This window comes from Gossypium hirsutum, chromosome D01 (genome assembly GCF_007990345.1).
Source record: "Gossypium hirsutum isolate 1008001.06 chromosome D01, Gossypium_hirsutum_v2.1, whole genome shotgun sequence".
In the NCBI taxonomy this organism is placed as follows: Eukaryota; Viridiplantae; Streptophyta; class Magnoliopsida; order Malvales; family Malvaceae; genus Gossypium; species Gossypium hirsutum.
In genome coordinates, this window is record NC_053437.1 from 12,387,377 (window position 1) to 12,403,307 (window position 15,931).

General features: G+C 33.6%; 1 protein-coding gene, 1 long non-coding RNA gene and 1 pseudogene across 11 annotated transcripts; 2 read left to right on the forward strand and 1 right to left on the reverse strand.

Annotated features, from left to right (window-relative positions):
* Window positions 1–2,092: 2,092 nt before the first annotated feature.
* Window positions 2,093–5,939, forward strand: LOC107922617 (uncharacterized). Of its 6 annotated transcripts, none has more exons than XR_005909319.1 (5): window positions 2,093–2,802; window positions 3,009–3,275; window positions 3,926–3,994; window positions 4,609–5,741; window positions 5,865–5,939. It is a non-coding gene; the product is annotated as an uncharacterized lncRNA (long non-coding RNA). The 6 variants fall into 6 exon arrangements; XR_001691368.2 differs by lacking the exon at window positions 3,926–3,994 and having other exon boundaries at window positions 2,095–2,802; window positions 4,609–4,719; window positions 5,656–5,741; XR_001691366.2 differs by lacking the exon at window positions 3,926–3,994 and having other exon boundaries at window positions 2,099–2,802; window positions 4,609–4,737; window positions 5,073–5,741.
* A 1,862-nt stretch (window positions 5,940–7,801) lies between these two features.
* On the forward strand, window positions 7,802–13,257 carry LOC107922511 (GBF-interacting protein 1-like). Of its 5 annotated transcripts, none has more exons than XM_016852589.2 (9): window positions 7,802–8,203; window positions 8,800–8,843; window positions 9,148–9,196; window positions 9,305–9,431; window positions 9,553–10,109; window positions 10,648–10,915; window positions 11,332–11,620; window positions 11,956–12,398; window positions 12,510–13,257. In XM_016852589.2, exons 1-9 carry the CDS (start codon window positions 7,993–7,995, stop codon window positions 12,811–12,813), a joined length of 2,292 nt encoding a protein of 763 aa, XP_016708078.1. In that variant the 5' UTR covers window positions 7,802–7,992; the 3' UTR covers window positions 12,814–13,257. The 5 variants fall into 5 exon arrangements, with proteins under 5 accessions (XP_016708078.1, XP_016708076.1, XP_016708079.1 ...); XM_016852587.2 differs by having other exon boundaries at window positions 7,803–8,203; window positions 9,148–9,202; XM_016852590.2 differs by having other exon boundaries at window positions 7,803–8,203; window positions 9,148–9,202; window positions 9,314–9,431.
* Window positions 13,258–13,329: 72 nt separating this feature from the next.
* On the reverse strand, window positions 13,330–15,772 carry LOC107921718 (nucleotide-sugar uncharacterized transporter 2-like; annotated as a pseudogene).
* Between the last annotated feature and the right edge of the window lie 159 nt (window positions 15,773–15,931).

Sequence of the window (15,931 nt, forward strand, 5' to 3'; positions counted from 1 at the left end):
TAAAATTGTAACACATTTATCACCACAAATGTTGAAATTATGCCAAATATTAACTTACCTTTGGGTCAATTAATAAATGTATGAATCACAAAAACATATAATCGTTTTGATATTTTAAATAAATCAATCTACCCAAAATAGGTCACTTTAGTTACATTTTGTTTCAACTAATCTATTTAAAATATTAGACACCATTAATTAATTCTCAAAGCCAAAATCTGAATTTATTTATTTCAAAATATTTCAAATTTAAACCAAAATAATTTGAATAAAGGTAAATCCTATCTCAAGATATCGGACACTCCAATAATATTTCATCTTTGGATAAAAATATTAACTTGTAAGTGATATCTTGTTGTAGTAATCAAACACTATCAATAAGAATATGTCGAACAATAAATATTCTTTTGGGTCGATTTATTGTTCGTAAAACCGAATAATCGTCACATGTTAATTACTACAATTGCACGTGTAATTTTGTTAATTATTAACCTTCCTTTGGGCCGATCAATATTAACGTAGCTTAAGTTATATGCACACAACCTTTTATATTTTAAAACAAAATAATTTGAACAAAAGAGGCCACTTTGGCAACTTATTATTTCAATTAAGTTATTTTAAAAAATATATAAACATACCAATATTCAAATTTAAAATCTTCATAACAGTCAATGGTTAGAACTGAAATTTCTGATTGCACTACAATTTCTGGAATAACCCAAAATAAGTTTTTCTTAATAACGCAATAAAAAACCAAAAACCTTAATCTTTAAGTGATCTTTTTAATACTTAAACAAACACCTATCAAAATTTTACAATTAAAATCCAGAATCAAATTTTATAAAACCAAACTTAAAACCAAATTCTTTAAACACGTATTTTCAAAGCATACAAAATATTGAATAAATATTCATATAAAAAAACAACTTCAATGAATCTCTATCAAACCAACAAATTCACAAAAAATCATAATGAAATCCATTAAAGTTTATCAATAATCTTAATATAATACACACAAAACTGAAAACTTATTAATAATCATAAACACTTAAGTTATACATATATATATATATATATAGCAACCCCAAGAATTAAACATCTAGGCAATTCTAGCAAGCTAGATCAATAATACATATTTAAAATTTTACTCTTAACACCTCCTTAATTTGCATTAGCTTTACAGATAAAGCTAGAAAGATCTGTTTAAATAAAACACCACAATTAATCACCATTTTCTTTAATGAGAGAGAGAGAAGTAAATCTATCATTAGTTAAAGTTTAAATAAACTTTTAGACATTTACAAAAGCTTTCATGGATCTGAAGAGAGGCTTACTCTTGCCAAGTAGAGAGAATGAACACTGAAGCGAAAAGAACCCTTCCAACGAATGATAACATCGTTTTTTTATAGCACAAAATAAATTTACATATATATGCACCATAATATGCATTAATTATAGTTTTAGTAAAACTAAAATTCTAATGCATTTACAATTACCAAATAAAATTAAAACTTGTTAATATTGAACTCTCAATTGCTGAATAACCAATAGAGTCATAGAATTCAATCCACACCACTATTATTTGATTGTAGGATAAAAATTAGAGCACAAACATTCAAAACCTATCAAAATAAAGAATTAAAGATCAAAATCCTAAAAAAAATTCAAAATAATCAAGATCTAAAAAACTTTAATGTAGATCTTCAACCACCAACATATATATACCCGAAATGTTAAATCTATAAAATCTAAAAAATGAATCAATCCAAAAATAATAGAGAATCAATTCATTCTCAATGATTCGACATAATGAGGCTTTGATACCAATTGTTAGAATCGTAAAATAATATTTGATATAAAACTTAACAAACCATAAATTAGAATATGTCATATCAAATCATCAAGAATAAATCAATAACAAAATTAGATCCGAAAACGTACCTGGATTCATCGATTTCTTGAAATCTACGGATCTTACGGTCTTAGGCCTCCTTTAGATGCAACTGCATCTCAGTACGTTGGCTTTTTTAAGCTAAAAAAAATTTGCAACTGAAATGTTAGTAAACAGCAAGGTTATTTGGAAAGCACTGTTCAGTACTTTGAAAATGCATTTTACCTCACTGGAGGCTTAATTCCAGACTGGAGCCTTTTGCTCCAGGCAAAATTTAGCAACTTCAGTTGCTTTTTCTTTTCCTCTTTTACCCATATCTTCTTCCGTTCTTCATCTTCTCTTCTCAGCATATTCTGTTTTGTTTCCTTTCTTTCTCTCTTTCTTATGCAAATCTACCATGAAATTTTCGCTGGGTCTTGGCTTAAGGCGATGGTCGTTCTTTGATTTCTAATATTTTTATTTTAATGAATTATGCTGATTGTCATCAAATTGAGAGAAAGTGTAGTAGCCGATGAAGATTACATATTATCTATTGGGTTTTCAGTCATTAACTTGGAATTGTGGAATTGTGGATTATGCTGTTTTAATGAATTAGAAGATGAATTATGCTGTTTTTGTTGGATCTTCAGTCATTAACTTGGAAGTAGACAAAGATAAGTATGCGATTGTCCTCCCTAGGAATTTTCTACTTGATAGAATAGTAATTCTTTTTCTGCTTCATGTTAACTGTGTTTCTTCTTTTGCCCTTTTCAGATGGATTTCCAAGAGCAATTCTTCAAGGAACGAATCAAATTTATCCATGAAGCGAGGGATGAGAAGGAAGAGAGTTTTGAGAAGCTGCAACAGCAAGAGCGTGAGAAGGTCAAGCAGTCTAACCCCAATCCTTCAAATGCAGAGGAATACAAGCGCAGGTACATAATTTTGATACTTCTATGAATTTCCTTGTGTAATTTGATTGATACTGGTAATCTTACAGTATATGACCGTTTCACATAAAAACAGATGGTTTAATCTCATAAGATGAAATGCTGCTAGATATCTCTTTTCTGTTTACCTGTTGAAGTTATGAGATATTCGTGTATTTTTCTTTTCATATCTTTTGAAAAATTATTTGTAGGGCGGATGAAATTGCAAAATTCATAAAGTTCTAGGATGAAGAGATGCAGGCTTTTGTGGCAGAGAGGGATAAGCTGATCAAAGCACACGAAAAGAAGATGGTTGGCATGAGAGAGAGGCATTGGCAGGAAGAAGTTGAGCTTGAAAAGGAGTTTGATGCTAAATTGAGCCACCTCATGGAGAAGTACACTCTAGATGGCTCAAAAGTCAACGCCGGCAATACTTGATTGTGGAATTGTAGGGGAATGCGATGGCATGTACACATGTGGTAAAAAAGACTTTAATCTCTCTGTTTCCTGAGGAAACTTCTGTGATGACAGTGAAAATTTCTCCATCTTGAGTTACAACTCTTAAAATAGTATGTTAAAAGATTGGAATATATGGGTGAAAAAAAGTTAAATCTAAAGTTGCATCTATGGTTGCCATATTATGCTTGTGTTGTTTGCTTAGACATGGTTCAAATAAGAACTTGGAATGAATCTACGATTTCTTTCCTATTATGTTACAATGTTTTGGTTCAATGACATTGCTCTTTCTAGATTATGGGCTGCATCTTTCATGAAACTTGAAACCAAAGCTAATCATATGTTTTGTAAAGAAGGAAATAGAAATAATGTTATTTTTGGCTCGGTACGAGGGCTAAAAATTTTGAGGGTGTAGCTAACTGTCAAATTAATAGAAGTTTCGAAAAATATTGTTTTTTGCATGAGCACTTTTTGAGAACAACTTTGTTGTGAACAATTTGTTATGCGCCTTGGCGTAGGATCTAGTCAATTTGTTATGCATTATGATGGAGCTATCTATGAAGCTGCTGTTCAGATTATGCTAAATACATTTCTTATTGAATCTCATCAAACTCTTTGATTACTCTTAAATCCTGTTCTTAGCTGTTTTTTCATTATACCTATTATTTTACAGCAACCTTGAGAAAGAAAGAAGAGGCTTGATTCTTGCCAGTTTTTTCCCTTGATTTGGATTAACACACAAGTATGCTTTTTTTGCATGACAATTTTTTTACATGTTTGGAAACCAAATATTCATTTGTTTGTATACTATAGCTTCATCACACTTTGATTGATTCAAATCTAAATTTTTGTGAACAAATATTGTTGTACAATATTAGTTGCATCTTCTAGTGTTTTTCTTTTTTGCAATATATAACTGCAATTGAGTATAGATTGAAAATCGAGTCTATAGCTGTGTACATTTATTTGAAGAAGCAATTTGATTGTCAAGAGTTGTTCTAAGTACCTAGGGGCAGTTTAAATAAGAAAGATAGGAGAGATTAATGGAGATGTTAACTATAGGATTAAAGGTGGAGCTTGTCTATTTTTTCCTGGATTCAATCAATAAGTCTTTGTTTTGAATGGTTTTCTTTTGTTGCAAAGGATGGTGCACAGGATGAATTCAGTTTTATGCTGTATTTTAAAATGCTATGTTGTATGTATGCTGATCTGCATTTTATTTTCTTGTGTTCTTTGTCTGGTGATGTTCAAATTGTTAGGGAGCTTGTTACAAATACTTTTTAAAATGTCAACAACATTTTATTTCAGCGTATACCTTTTTTTTATTCTTGCTATGTCTGGTGTTTGGTATTGCAGGCAGAGCTCGAGTTTTTTAAAATGGAATATGCAAATGCACGACTGGAATGTAATGCAGCTGATGAACGTGCTAATGTATTGGCTTCTAAAGTCATTGGTTTGGAAGAGAAGGTAACAAAGTTTTAATGGGTAAATGTTTTCTTCCTTCTCCAATTTCATTCTATTCATAACAGAACATATATCACTCTTGATAATAATGCTGAAAGATCAGTAAGTTGCCATGTTCGTATATGCATGGTTGTAATATATACCACATGAAGGGTGTTTCTTGGACGTATAGTAGAGCTGCAACGTTTTTAAGTGCCAGTTTAACTTAAGTAGCTCTCTAGTCCTTTTTTACATTTGATTTGATCCTGTTATTTTCTTGTTTTATATGATATTATTAGCATTTGGAGTTTCTTACTTTATTCCATTGAATATATTTCTAAGGCCAAGTTTCATTTCTGAACTTCTGGTGTTAGCAGAAAAGGTTGGATCCTCCTGCATGTTCTTGTTATTTGTATTCCATAGAGATTGGATCTATAAAGTTGCTCTCTCTCTATTTGCAATGCAAAGTAAACTACAGTGGAGCATTTCTACTATCTTCGGGTGGAGGATGCTTGTATATATCTTGGATTTTATACCATCCATATACTATAAGGGCATGGTTACATTCTAGAAATTCCTTCCATTCTTCAATTCTGGTTATAAATTATAAGTACGAGGGTTCAAGATATTTAAAAGCACTATTTTTTATCACCAGATTTCTTGAATTGTTTTGTATGTTTGTTTTGTTTCAAGTTAGATTCATATTTGAACCTACAAGAAAGGACCTCACTTTTTCTTAGCTTTACCGATAATTCAGTCTCAAAGGATAAAATAGTGTAGTATTGCTATATGGTCTGTATAGCTGACCTTCCAATAGTTGGAAAAGGCTTACATGTTATATTAATCTGTAATCCATATATAATTCCTTGCACCAGTAATCTCAGTGAGATTGTATCTTATACTTATGTTGTTACGAAGCTGATATTACCGATTTTAAAAATGTTTCTGGCATGTGAACAGGCCTCTGAGCACTTATGGCTGAATTTAATGGTGCACCAGTCCCATCTGATTCACTCTCTTAGTAGCTTGTTATTGAACAAATGCAGGTATTGTAGTATAGCAATTTCTTGAGACACTTGAAGTTAAAAGGGGTTGCAGTTTTGAGGTTTCCGACATTAATAAGGGTTGTTGTCCACATTTTGTTTATTTGTTTGGTTTTTCTTTTTCAGTTAATCAGCATGCTTGTATTAATCCAGATGCAACAGTAGTTGGATGATGAATGATATAATTGACTCGTTCAAGCTTTTAATGGTTTTTGAACCATGAACAATAAGAAATGAATCAGATATATTGATGAAGAATTGAACATGTGGTTTCTATTGGATTTCTTCTGAAATTAAGAAATGAATCATTTTTCATTCATCATTGCATTGTTTCATCTTTAGCTCAAATGTGAATCATTTTGCATTTTCTCTTCTGATGAATATTCCAATCTATTGGACAAATACACTAGTGTGATGTTGGAAACATGGATCTAAATTTGAAGTGTATGCCTTGGGTTTCAATATAAATGAAACAGAAATTATATATTTAAATTTGATTTATTATATAAATGGTAAGAATGAAATGAAAAGTATAAAGATATGAAAATATGAATGTTACATTTTAAAAAATATTTTATCCAATTTCTGTTGAAACAATGTTTTGATTGATTGTAGGTTAAACAGGGATTTAACAATTGCTAATGTTATAAAGTCATATTTTGACGTCTTTAATCTTATAACTCCAATGTTAAACTAAATCAAACTTAAAGTTTAAGTTAAATTTTATCACCCCCAATGTCTTATAATATTGTTCAAATTAGTAAAACATTTTAAAGGATTTAGTATGTAGGCAAAATTTCATACAAACATAGATAACAGAATTAGTCCAATTGAGTAACACTGTTAAACCTTATTGTTAAACTGAGCTGTTCAGCAACTTATGGGCTAGGAATTAGTAAAAACCAGCAGTAGCATATTTATGTAATTGTAATAATTCATTTTTAATTATTTATTATTGAAAATAAATATAATTGTACTAATTTTTAATCATTTATTAATTTTGTAATTGTTAAATAATTTTAAAAACTTCTATTATATATCATTTTTAATCTAATGTCCTTAAAAGTCATTTTCTATTTTCACCTCACCGCTACAGCTGCATTTGAATCCAAACACACACTCTACCGCTGTTTCTAATCTCACTGCTACAGTACCCAATCTTACCGCTACAGTAACTAATTTCACCGCCACCGCTGTTTTTAACCTCACCGGAGCTAAACACACCGCCCATCCAAACTAAGCCTTAGTATATAAGTAATCTAGAGAAAGCGACTCTTTTTTTTTAAAGATGATATATTAGAAAAGTTACATATATGTACACTCGAGACCATAACCCTAATACATAACATTTACAGATTAACCTTAATCTTTAATCAACCCATCATCAATTTAAAATTAATTATTAGAGTATCTACACATATTTGACCAATACTTTATTTAATAACTAAAGCCCAATAAAACTTAACCAAATTAGATCGTTTTTTTATTTGGGTTAATAACATATAATTATATTTATTTTATATATGATGTTCATATTTTTCCACCATCATATTCCATTTTCGATTTATATAGATCATTCAGGTCAAATTTGTCATAAATTAAAAAATTCTAACTATTATTTTATTTAATTTTTTTCACCTTTAAATATATATTAACATAAATAATATTTTAAATTGATATGATGACAATATCAGATTGATTCAAAAATCTACTTACAAATATCCTAACAAATTTCATGGTTAAAATATTAATTGTAAAAAAATATTAGAGAAGATGATAAAGCCACTAAATTTTGCACTAATTTAAATGAACGGTTATGCTATTTTATATGCCATAATATTAACCACTATGAGTTTATATATATTAATATTAATTACTTAATAAATCATTTTTAAATTATATATTTCATATATTATAATATTAAATCGTGTTTGATTTTTGATAAAATTAATTATCAATATGTCATAATACTCTAATAATATTGTGGCTAAAATTTTAGTTATGTTGGTAAAATTTATCTTTCACCAGTATTTGTTATTTTGTTGTCGGAGTTGTATATTTTCATTTTTATAAAATTGAAAAAGAAAAATAGCTGAAGGGTAAATGCTGCTTTCTCCTAAAAAGAACTAAAAAGAAATTACATACAGTTTGTTCAAACTATTTTTCATCCTTTTCCCTGTTATACTACCATGTCCTAGTTATTATAAACTATCCTTGTTTTTGCCTCTTTCTTCTGTTTTGTTTCTCTGCCACCATGAGCAACAAAGGTAGCGGCGGCGGCGGCGGCGGCGGCGGCGGCGGCGTAGGTGAGGGGTCTGCGGTGTCGATCCCTGACAATGCAAAGAACACGATCCAAAGCATAAGGGAGATCACAGGGAAGCAACACAGCGATGAAGAAATCTATGCAGTCCTCAATGAGTGTTTTATGGATCCTAATGAAACTGCCCAAAAGCTTCTTTATCTCGGTACCGAATGAAGATTTCATTGTTTCTTTTCCTGTTTTCACGGGGTTTCATGCTCCTTTTTTAGTGTTTTGCTATGTCTGAGAGTTAGCTTGGTTTATGATCTGTTTATTTTTTTCCTCTCTACGGCTTTTGTATTTTTTGTTGAAGAGTTCAAGAATTGGGATTTTTGAGAGATGGGGTCTTGGGCACTTTCATATGTTTTATGCCAATAGAAAGTGGATTGTGCAATGTTTAGTGTTGGCAGAGTGAAGAAAGTTGGGATTTTGAGAAGTGGGATTGGCTTGTTTTTATGCGTTTAGCTAATAGAAAGTGAACTTTGCACTGTTTTGTTACTTGGGTCTTGTTTTCTCGAGGAAGCATGTGTTTGGTTTCTTGGAATTGGGAGTAGATTAAAGAAATTCAATGGTTCAATGTCCCGTGTGCTTTCTTTTGATTTATCAGTGTATTTTTCTTCTTTTGATTCTAAATGTTCACTATTAACTTAAATGCATGCAAAATTGCAAATGCTTATTCAGGCTGTTGCATACTTTGATTTTGCTTAATGTATCTTGCAGTTTACTTTTGAAAGCATGACGATCACATTGTTTGGTTGGCAGATACATTTCATGAGGTGAAAAGAAAACGTGAAAAGAAAAAGGAGGCAAGTGTTGTTTTCCTTTCCAATGGGTGAAAATATGAACTTATCTTCATTTTGATCTTCTATTCTTTCAAACTGCAGTTAAAATTCTGGTTATCAATGATTCTATTGGTTATATAGGTCTTTAGGTGTTTGCTTGGTAAAATTACTAGCTGTAAAATAAAAACTAAAAAGGATGCTGAACTGCTATAATGTGTCAAGAGTATTACTTAGCAGAATTTGGTTTAGTTGAAGGAACTTTTGGTTGGATTTTACTCTAGTTAGCTTAGTGAATTGTGAATTATAACTCAATTTTTCTTTTGTGCAGATAGCTGGTACAAAAGGACCAGCGGGGCGGGGTAGACGAGGGAACTATGGTAAAGGTGTTATTCTTTTCCTCCTCTCATATTTATGCATCAGTGTACAAATTTAAAGTATTTTTCTTGTTTATAAGTTGCCAACCGAACAAGCTTTGTGATTTTAAGATGTTGTAGGTGCAAGGAATGCATCTGCTCCAAAGGAAAATGGAGTTATTCATACCTCAGATAGAGGTTCTGCGTCTTTTCCAGCATCTCAGAAAGTGAAAAATAATGCAGCACCTTGCATGACTAAGTAAATATGCATAATGATGTTATTTTTTGTTTCTAAATATGAATTTTATGCGCTTATTAATTGGTTGGTTTTAGAGAAAAAATTGTTATATTTACCTAAAATTTGTTTTGTTCTTCTGCAGAACACCAACCACTATTCCAAATGGCACTAAGACTTTGCCAAATGGGATCTCCAATCAGGGACATGGACTGCCATTGTCTGTTGCTGGTGTTAATAGTGAAACTAAGGACGGCTTACCTTTAGTCGGTCCAACTACAATTTCAGTGCAACTGACTGTTACAGAAGCTCCTGCCAACATTTCTGCTCAGTCCTTTAGCTCTCTGACCAGAGATCAAGAGAAGTTCTCGTCAATATCTAGTGCCTCACCAACTTCTGCCACTTCCACAACCTTGTCTGGTGTCTATTCATCTGCTTCAGATCCTTTGTTGGTGCCAACTGAGTCATGGCATGTTGGTGATGCGGGTACAACAGAACAAGAATCTGGATGCCAACTAGAATCAGCTGAAACAGATCATATTCAAGGAAACAAGAATGCTCCCTTTGATATTAATCTATCTAACACAGAGAAAACAGCCTCGGAAATTCGGAGCTCAATGCATGAAAAGAATCCTCCTAGGAAATCAAAGGTTGCTGAACAGACTAAGCAGTCCAAGCCTATAGAGCCTGCATTGCTACAAGGTATTAACACTTCTGTTTGATTTGTGACACCATAAATTACGATCATGTTGTAGTTTTTTGGTCTTCCATTGTATCCTCCTTTTAAAGTACAATATTGTATTTTGCAATGCATGAATCTCTTTGGCAGTGTATATTATTTGAGTTATATGACTTCACCATTTTTCCGTTTCCTTGCTGGCTTGCCGTGAGAGGAATGTTAAAAGATCCTGTTGGGTTATCCTGCTTAACTCCTTGCAATTTTCTTGCATTGCAAGTTGTCTCTGGATTATGTATTAATTATCATGCTTTGCACTGCCTTTTTTCTAATTGTTTTCCTCTTTTTTTCTTTAATGATAATGATACAGTGCTTACTGTAAGCATAAGTGTCTCTAATGCATTTGTTTATTTTTCTCTAATGTTCCTGCTTTTGAAGCATCCCTCACCTAGATATTGACATAAAAGGGTCTTATACATTAAGATTATTTTTCTGCACTTTTTGATGTCCCCTCTCTCCCCCCTTCTAATTGGAGATTTCTGTTGGTTCTTGTTTCTGAAACAGTGGTCACATCTGAGATTGCAGCCGTCACTGATAAAGCAAATTCTCAATTGCTTGCTGATTCAAATTTTCCCAATGGTCAACATGTTACTTTTCCCACCCACTTCCGAGTCTCTGAAGCATTAACAGATGGCTTAACTTTTGGAAGCTTTGATGCTAGTTTTGGACAGGTAACAAGACATGGTATTGGTACTAGTGCGGAGATTACCGCTGCATATCCTATTGAAACTTCTCAGGGTAGTGATGAAACTGCTGAAGAGCCTTCTTCTAGGTTGGTTGAAATTAGTTTCTACTTTTATTGGAATTTATATTTTGTTTGATGGATTGTTTTTCTTCTGCTAGAAAGTATCAAATATTTCCAAAATCGTTTTATTCATCTCAAGAGTTGGTTCCGAGTTTTTTTTTCTATATTAGTGTAAATTCTCCTTTAGTTGATTAAAGCAATTAAGGAGCCATGGGTGATTGATAATTGAGACCTGATGTTTTGCCATTGAACTGTTTTAAAAGGATCAAAGTGGGATTATTGAGGAAAACATGTTTGGATGAATATCCAAGGTTATAAATGTGCCTAATTTGCTATCATATATACTGCTAAAGCAGTGGGATCTGTAGGCAATATTTGCAGTTATCTATTTTGTTTTTCGTTTTAATATTTTAGATATTATTGAGCCTTTATGATTTCCGCAGAAGCAAAGGTATGCTATCAGCTATGGAAGGTGATAGTGCTGATCAACCACAACCTCCTCCTGATTTTGAAAAAGCACCCAAATCAGATGACATTATTTCATCTGATGCAAACTTGAAAGTTGATCAGTCAACTCAAGAAATGCGTTTGCACTCAGAGGGTAATCAGAGTGTCATTCCAAATGACCCAAGATATGGATTTGGTTTAATGCCTGCATCAGCAAGCCACTTTGTGCAGTTTGATGGGCTTGAGGCTCAGGCGCATGATGTTTCTCGCCCTGCAAACTTTGTCGTAAGCTCATATGCTTCTTCCTTGTTGCTGTCATATTTTTTGATGTAACTGGTTAAATTACACCAGAATGATTCAAACATTCTTTAAAACCTTTGACACCTTGTACTATGCTTTAAGTATTGTTTTAGACTTTTAGCACTTGGTATTTGTAGTTTCCTCGGTGTTATTAAGTTCCTGATGCTTTAGTAGGTTGGAAGATGACTGAGAAAAAGTTATCATAGACTTGGTGGACCTAAGTAAATTAACTTGTTTTGTTTTTCGTTTTTCATAGTGATGACAGATGTTAGTCTATACTTTATAAAGGTACTTATTACGCTCATTTGTCATATTTGTAGAATGGGAATTCTTCAGATCCGTCTGGCAATTCAGCACCACCTGTTCAGAGCACAGTTACTGCTGCCCCACCAGCAGTTCACCTTTACCGACAACCATTTCCACCTAATTACTTCCCTTATCTGCACTATTTTCCACCATTTTATATGCATTATCCACCGCATCAGTTTTTAAACTCGAGTGGGGTCCCTCAGCAACCTTCAACTGGGAACATGTACATGCCACCTGGGGTCAAATTCCCTCTTTCACAGTTAAAGCCTGGAAGCAATGCAGGAAATCCTGCTCTCCTTACAATTCCATCAGGATATGGTCAATTGACTTCTCCACCTGTTGGTTTCAATTTATCTGTTCCATCAGTTACCTCTGGAAGCTCTGCTAGTAAGGAGGATCTTGCAGCATCGCAATTGAAGGAAAATCATATATACACAACTGGATCACTGGTTGGGTTTGTTTTCCTTTTCCTTTTATACTTTGTCTTTTGGCAACTTCCTGTTAGCAATTTTAACACAATGCTTTGGGTTGTCCTCTTCTTTTCTTTCCCTCTTTTTTTTTGCAGAATGAAGGTTCGGCTCTCTGGATGCCTGCACTGGGGCAAAGATTTAACCAACTTGCAGGTTAATTCTTTGTACAACCTCTCTCTTTACGGCCAACAGGTTCCCTTCTCTCCTGCTGCACAGGCTGGTCATGGTGCCTTTGCTGGACTTTATCAGCCACCACAAACATTAGCTTCTCCTTCCAATGTTAATAATCTGCTACAACAGTCTCAGCCCATAGCTGCAGCTGTTGAAACTGCGAGTGCCCTTACTGGTGCTTATCAGCAGCCTCAACTTGCACAGATGAACCGGAACTCTAATTACTGAACTGTTCAATTCTCTCAACAATGCGACAAGGTAGAAAATCCATGGAGGAGCTTTTAAGAGGGTGAAACACTGGCCTGCATTCTGAGGGTAAAATTATTAAGGGCATCTGAGATAATATCAATTAGGGTAATATCTGTTGAAGGAAAGATGTTGCTGACATGTCTGGGTTTCTATTGGAACTAGTTATTATTCTCAAAAGATACTCTGTAGGAATCTAAGAGGTCAATAGCATGATTAGGTGGGACTGATTTGGCTAAATTTTCCATTCTAAAGTCTCACTCATGACTCATCTGTATGATAAATTTTGAATAGGGATACAAGCTGTATGTAATTGGTATATGAGAGAGTTATTCTAGCTTCATTGTATAATTCCCTGATGATCATATCATATCATTGACATTTTATTATGAGGTTATTTAAGATTTCATCATCAATTCTTCCCTATTATGGACAATGAAGTACCTTTTCCATGAATGCAGCAGCTGTCTGAAAACTCTATGATTCGAGTAAAATGTCTACTTAAACAAATCAAATCTTGAATAATAATAAGAAAAGAAGAAATTCTAAGCTTCTTTCAGTCTTTGTTTCTTTGTTTATACAAAATCTGATATCTTACATGCATCCAGAATTCCTTTGTTGGAGCATAATAGAAGAATAAAGAGAAAACTGGGGTGGTTCTTTCTTCAATTTTTACACAACATTACTAGTACTAGTTACTGTTCAGCCTTCACTGCCATTTTCACTGGTTTTGGACTTTGGTAGAGGAATTTGTGTGGGCAGCTGCTTACTTGAACTTTGATGATTCGTCTCTTTCAAACTAAGTGAGGTGTAAACTGACGTTCCTCCCAAGGCAGCAACAGCTCCACAACGGCTGACGAACCCCGGATCCGAATTGAAAAGTAGATATCCTCCCACAACTATCACACATGTTTTGAATTGCCCCAACACCACATGAGAGGTTGCAGATGTTGCTCTACAAGGACAAACATTAACAAAACACAAACAAAAACAATGCTGTCCTAAAAAAAGGGAGAGAAACTGTACACTCACCCTACAGCCAGAGCACCAGACCATTGTAAGAGGAAACCAAGTAGAGCTAATGTGAGAACTGCTGTTGAGTTGTTTATATCCCATTTGAATGATAACACTCCTGGTGGATCCAACCATGGCATCAAGGCTAATAAAAAGAAAATTGTGATTGGGGTTGTCTTCCACATCAGCCTGCATGCATTTGGAACTTGTTTTCTCAATACACTTAAAAGAGACAAGAGAAGAACATGGATATTACTCGATCATTTTGACTACTTACGCGAGGGATGTCCAGTTGGCTTCTTGTTGTAAATTAGACCAGAGAATTTTGTTTATAGCACTCGGGATTATCCATGCTATGGCGATACATGCACCGAAAACATTGAACTCTAAATCGGTTACAGTGGCTACTGCTATACCTGCCAACACGACTGCTAGAGCCAAAACCTGCAAAACCGCGATAACTCACTGAGAGAACCAGATAATAGGAAAAGATTTGAAGGGAATGTTTCCAAGAGCAGGCGAACAATACCTTTTTGAAAGAAATGGTTTTCCTGAAGCGAATGAATTCTGCAAAAACGATGGTCGGAGTGACCGCGATTTTAGCCATTTGGTAAAAACCAACACTGCACCATGGGCTGAATTGTGAGGAAACTGGACCAATGGCAGTTAGTATTTTCATAAACCTGAGGCAAAAAAGCAGACCTGTTATACTTTAGGCAGGTATTGGCAAGGCCAGAGGCAAATGCCATTATCAAAGAGAAAAGAGAGGAGAAAGGAGTAGTTTTAGGAGGGGAAACTGGAAGCAATGACATTGTCTTGAAAAATGCTAGTAAGATCCAATCTATGGAGTAATGTATTAAGGTTAAGAAGATTGGGAAATTAAATTCAAGCCTCCCCATCACCTGCAATAGTAAACAACATAAGATTACTTACTGAGACATCACTGCTTAATATTCTAAAAACAAAGATCAAAGGGACTAACTAGTTTGTTAGTCAGTATAATCCCAACAGCAACAAGAAATTGAAGGACATCGCCACCACTGGTCCGCAAAACCGTTGCTGTTGGCGCTTCGCTCCTTCTGAAGTCCTAAGCTCATTGTAGAGGGAACTTCTGAGCTCTTCCAATGCTCTACCTGAAAAAAAATTTGAATTTTTTTGAGAGCTAAACTAATCCATCAAAAAGGTCACACCCCCAAGTCATTAGCAGACCAGAAAATTCATGTACAGCCTTACAAAGATCAATATGTCATGTACCAAGATTTTAATGGTGGTATCTAAGGAACAGATAAGCTACCTTTAAGACCATTTAGCAGAAGTAAAACATTCATTGTTTTCCTGAACCACAAAAGTTTAAATCCTCACGACCATCAACACTGTAAAGTGAAAACAACAATCAACACTGACGGCTGCTTCAATTACTTTGAAGTAGTAGCAGTTCAACACAAGATAAAAATCACTTAAAAAAAAACTACAAGAAAATAGTAAATTTCTTTTAATAAAAAGGACCTTAAGATAAAGAATTTAATTAAAATCAAAACATCTAAGGGAAACCAATAGGAAGAAGATGACAGAGAAGAGGTCCAAATCAACTAAACCTCTATTACATTACAATATATGTAATCGAAACCCCTTTGGCCTTTTACCCCCCCACACAAAATACATATTGCAAGACAAAAATAATAACCCCATTTTAAATGAATAATTAAAAATGAAGGAGATCAAAGACATAGACACACACACACACACACACACACACACATTGACATTGACATTAACATGGAAACAACAACGATTTACAGGCTTGTCTGTAAAGAATGGGGACATAAGACAATGGAGGTTTTTCAAGGGATTCAGACAAACCTGCTTCGCCTGCATCACTGTCTTTCCTTTGGATAACCTTTCTTCCATCTAATAATACAGAATCAAACCAACGATTTCAACACAGATATTGAATCACACATTATCACAACGAACCATCAATTTATATATATTTGAAAAGAGAAAAACTTTGGGATAAAGGCAAGAAAATGGGTGTTGTAATAAATCAGACTGAAAAAAAAGAAGATCAAATGAAAGATTTGAACTT